Raw genomic sequence first — 5,318 nt, forward strand, 5'->3', positions numbered from 1 at the left:
ACTCCTGGAGGAGAGAAAGGAGGCGCGAATGCGGACCCCCGAGCGATGCTTGTTGGACAGGGGGGTTCAACCCACCTGCGCCGTGACACTGGCTCAGACTCCATCCACGGCTTCAGAGGAACCCATGCAACTAGGCTGAGCCCGACTCACACCAGAGGAGCGCAGCCACCGACTGAGAGCGGGTGAGTGCCTGTACTGTGGCAAAACTGGACACTTAATCTCATCCTGTCCCTCATGCCCAAACTTGGCGGCCCACCAGTACAAATAGGGAGTCTGGTGGGCAATGATTCCACTACATCAAATCTCCCTAGACTTTAAATCCAGGCTTCCCTACAGCTCGAAGAACCCCTCTTCCTCTCCGCTCTCATCGACTCGGGGGCTGAGCAGAATTTTCTGGATTCTGAATTGGTTTATTGTTGGACAGGGAGCTGGAATCAAGGTACATCCTCTCACTGGGTCTATTCCTGTCTGTACCTTGAATGGCAAACACCTGGCTAAAGTAACTTACCAGACGGAACCACTTCACCTCGTTCTCTCAGGAAATCACCATGAACACATTTCCTTTTTGATTTTTTCTGCTCCCCAAACACTCCTGGTACTTGGATTCCCCTGGCTTAAAATCCACAACCCTCACATTGATTGGGCCTTAGGTAAAATAATAAACTGGTTGATTCAATGCATCAATCCTGCTTACTTTCTGCTCTGCCCCCGTCAGGGATGAATCCCGAATCGGACTCCGTGCTCCAGACTTATCATCAGTTCCCACCGAATATCATGACCTGGTGGAGGTTTTCCAGTAAGAGTAAGGCCTTGTCTCTTCCACCACATAGGCCTTACGATAGCCCCATAGACTTGCTACCTGGTTCCTCTCTCCCCTCTGGCCGTCTTTATAACATGTCCAAGCCAGAAATGGAGGCCATGGAAACATACATAAATGACTCTCTGAAAGCAGGCATCATCCGTCCTTCCTCCTCTCCTCTGGGGGAAGGATTCTTTTTCGTTGAAAAGAAAGATAAGACCCTCCGGCCCTGTATAGACTATAAGGAACTGAATAACATCACGGTAAAGAACACACACACACACACACACACACTGAAAAACTGACATTAGTCCTGACACTTCATTGAGATGAACTTCAAAGGAAAGAAGAGTTTTTCCTTCAAGTGTTTTTCAATTGATTTGTACAAATATTAGTTCTGAGGATCTTCTGTATATTGTTGTGATAAAAATGGACTTTGAACAACTCACACTGGACATTTTCTACACTTCATTTAGAAAACATGAGTCTGCTGACTGTGACAAATACCAGTGTGTGAGTTCTGAAGGTTTCATTGAAGTCAACACACATTATTCATGACAACTGACTGAAATGAAGTGAAACTGAAGGAATAATTCTTAGTCTGAGAGAAGAAAAAGTCACAATATGGAACAACAACTATTTACAATCTCATTCATTCATTCATTCAAGATGAATGGATTCAAGTTCTGGATGAAGATAAACCAGGTTCAGTTGTGGATTAAAGATCTAAGATCTACAACAGTAACAGACAGTGAACTGACCTCAGAGTCTCCAGTCTACAGTGTGGACTCTCCAGAAAACCACACAGCAGCTTCACTCCTGAATCCTGCAGGGTGTTGTTACTCAGGTCCAGGTGTCTCAGATGGGAGGGGTTGGACTTCAGAGCTGAGGCCAGAGAAGCACAGCTGATCTCTGACAACCTGCAGGACCTCAATCTGAATAAAGAATAAAACATGTGGATAAAAATCATTTCTAATCCAATCAGATATGTCCTAATCAATGAGCTTTCACTAACATGAGTAGAGGGACTTTGTCCTTCTCTTATTGTGGATCATCATAATGTCAGCCTTCTACACACATCATCCAAATGTCACCAGCAGCACCTTTAATTTGAGCATTGTGTTTTGTTTTGTTTTGTTTGTTTTTTTCTTTCATTTCATACCAAGGTCTGGGAAGATTACTTCTTTCTAACTCCACACTCCCTGAGTTTTGGATTTTTCAGACGTGTAGTCTTCAGACCCAATACACACTGACTCAGGTGACATCACCTGAGGACATTTATCAGACTCACACAGCTCCCTCTGGAGACACTAAAGCCTTTATACTACTGTTTCCTCACACACAGTGATATTCAACAAAACCTGGAGACACACAATGAGTCTTAAGATAAGTGGAGTCCTGATTAAATTAGTTTCATCAGGTTTGCATCAATAAAAAAGAATAAATAAACAATCACAACTAACTCAAATGAGAATAATTTCATACTGTGTATATTTGAAAAACAAAACTACTAATCTACACTGAGTGATAATGTTAAAGATCATATCTGGACTTACACAGCCTTTCTGCAGTTCCCCACAGCTGGGATCAGTCTCCGTCGTCCCTCCTCTGATGTGTTGTAGTTCTCCAGGTCCAACTCATCCAGAACCTCCTCTGACATCTGCAGAACGTAGGCCAGAGCTGAACAGTGGATCTCAGAGAGTCTCTTCTCTGATCGGTTCTCTGACTTCAGGAACTCTTGGATCTCCTGATGTACTGAGCGGTCGTTCATCTCCATCAGACAGTGGAAGATGTTGATGCTTCTGTCAGGAGAGATATCATCTGTGTTCATCTCCTTGAGGTTGTTGATGGCTCTCTGGATGATTTCTGGTCTGTTCTCTGTCTGACCCAGAAGGCCTCCTAAGAGTCTCTGGTTGGACTCCAGAGACAGGCCATGAAGGAAGCGAACAAACAGGTCCAGGTGGCCATTTTTACTTTGGAGGGATTTCTCCATGGAATCCCTCAGGAGGACATCGAGTGATGGGTAGCTGCTTTGATTGTTTTCAGAATGCTTTAAAGTTTTACTGATAAAAGATTTTGTGTCCCAGTGTTTGTCATCTTGTCCCAGGAAAGTCCTCAGCTCTCTTGTCTTCCTCTCTGTGTAACAGTGGAACATGTAGACTGCAGCCAGAAACTCCTGAATGCTCAGATGAACAAAGCAGTAGACTGTTTTCTGGAAGATCACACTCTCTCTTTTAAAGATCTCTGTACAAACTCCTGAGTAAACCAAGGCCTCTGTGACATCAAGACCACACTGCTCCAGGTCTTCTTGGTAGAACATGATGTTTCCTTTCTCCAGATGTTCAAACGCCAGCCTCCCCAGCTTCAGAAGAACTTTCCTGTCAGCCTTCATCAGCTCCTGTGGACTCGTCTCATGTCCCTCATCATACTTGTGCTTCTTCCTCTTTGTCTGAACCAGCAGGAAGTGTGAGTACAGGTCAGTCAGGGTCTTGGGCAGCTCTCCTCTCTGCTCTGTGGTCAACATGTGCTCCAGAACTGTAGCAGAGATCCAGCAGAAGACTGGGATCTGACACATGATGTGGAGGCTCCTGGATGTCTTGATGTGTGAGATGATTCTGCTGGACAGCTCTTCATCACTGGATCTCCTCCTGAAGTACTCCTCCTTCTGGGCGTCAGTGAAGCCTCGTACTTCTGTTACCCTGTCAACACATGCAGGAGGGATCTGATTGGCTGCCGCAGGTCGGGAAGTTATCCAGACCAGAGCCGAGGGAAGCAGATTCCCCTGGATTAGGTTTGTCAGCAGCACGTTGACAGATGACTTCTGTGAGACATCAGACACGACCTTCCTGTTTCTGAAATCCAGTGAAAGTCTGCTTTCATCCAGGCCGTCAAAGATGAACAAGACTTTACAGACAGCGAGCTTCTCTGCTGTGACCTTCTTTAATGTTGGATGGAAAACGTGGAGCAGCATGAGAAGACTGTACTGCTCATCTTTGATCAGGTTCAGCTCCCTGAATGAAAGCAGAACCAGCAGACTGACGTCTTGGTTTTCAGAGCCCTCTGCCCAGTCCAGAGTGAACTTCTGCACTGAGAAGGTTTTTCCAACGCCAGCGACGCCGTTCGTCAGAACGACTCTGATGCATCTCTGTTGGTCAGGTAAGGCTTTAAAGATGTTGTGGCACTTGATTGGAGTGTCATGGAGGGTCTCCATCTTAGAAGCTGTCTCCAGCTGCCTCACCTCATGTTGGGTATTAACCTCTTCACTCTGTCCCTCTGTGATGTAGAGCTCAGTGTAGATCCTGTTGAGGAGGGTTTCACTTCCTGTTCCATCAGTTCCTTCAGTCACACGTTCACATCTCCTCCTCAGACTGATCTTATGTTCATCTAAAACCTCCTGCAGATCACTATCTGCTGAAAATCTGCTGACACAGAAGAAATAATGTCAGACTAAAGAAAGAGAATCTGAGAATCTGCTCATTTCTTTCATCAGCTGCATAAAAACTAAAGACAAGCAAAGAAACGCTTTTTCATTTTGTGCTATTTCTAATCATCTTAAATGTCAAAGCTGTATGATAGAACAAATGACTCTGTATCAAAGCACAGCTCCTGTTTTCAGAGATGATGACATGAGCAGACAGATGTACAGTCTTACTTTGTACAGTGCTTCTCTGACTGACTGTCTGCAGTCCAGCTCTTGTTCTGGATCTTTCTCTCAGATTTTATATCTTATACATTTTCCAACAAATATTTGAACTTACTGAGATACTCTTGGATGTTTTGGGTGGATTACTGTGAGATTGTTGGGATTCTTTCAGGCTCTGATAATGTATTTTATCTTGATGATGTATTGAGTCCTATCAGCTCATTGTCATGTTGGCCATTTAACTCATGAAGACCCTGTAGGGTCAAAGAGTTTCCTTTTTCAGTCTGATCAAACTTTGTTGGGAGCTACAATCCAGTGTGAGGACATTCTGCTCCTTTCCAACAGTCATTAAATCCCAGAAACCTGACAACTAATGATTTTAGCAGCACGACCTGTGCTGAGACTAAATGTTCTGTTGATTGTTGTGAACAAATATCCAGATTTGGTTCACAATGTCTAGAAACTGTTAAAGGCTCAGACGTGTAAATCATTAAAGTGGAGCCTCCAACAAGGAGACACTGTGTTTCTTCTTTGTCCTTCTTTTCATTGAAAGGTCTACAGACTCTGGAAGTGGCAATCACGCTCTCACAATGACTGAGACTGATAAAACAGTACCATGAGAAAGCTCTGCTTTATAAATCTGCTGAAAAGAGTGTGTGTGCATATTTCTGTCTTTGTGTGGACACAGAGTTTTATGGATCTGGCCCCTGGTGTCTTCCTGTTTCCTTCAAATATGTCTGAGAACTGAATCATCCTCAGGTCAGTTTACACTATAAACAGCCTCTCACTTTGTGTTTGAGGGTCCAGGTTCATTACTGAAGCCAGGAGGATTAAACTCTTTGGACCAGTCACTCTTCATAGACAGACAGCTGGATC

The 5,318-nt window shown here is 44.3% G+C and overlaps 1 protein-coding gene across 1 annotated transcript; it reads right to left on the reverse strand.

Moving 5' to 3' along the window:
- Positions 1 to 2,363: 2,363 nt before the first annotated feature.
- Positions 2,364 to 3,701, reverse strand: LOC121193321 (protein NLRC3-like; the record flags this gene model as incomplete). The annotated part of the gene is made up of 1 exon (XM_041055565.1): positions 2,364 to 3,701. A coding segment is annotated over one exon (1,338 nt), but the record flags the coding sequence as incomplete, so codon positions are not given.
- Positions 3,702 to 5,318: the final 1,617 nt, after the last annotated feature.

Source organism: Toxotes jaculatrix, chromosome 14 (assembly GCF_017976425.1).
Source record: "Toxotes jaculatrix isolate fToxJac2 chromosome 14, fToxJac2.pri, whole genome shotgun sequence".
NCBI lineage: Eukaryota > Metazoa > Chordata > Actinopteri > Toxotidae > Toxotes > Toxotes jaculatrix.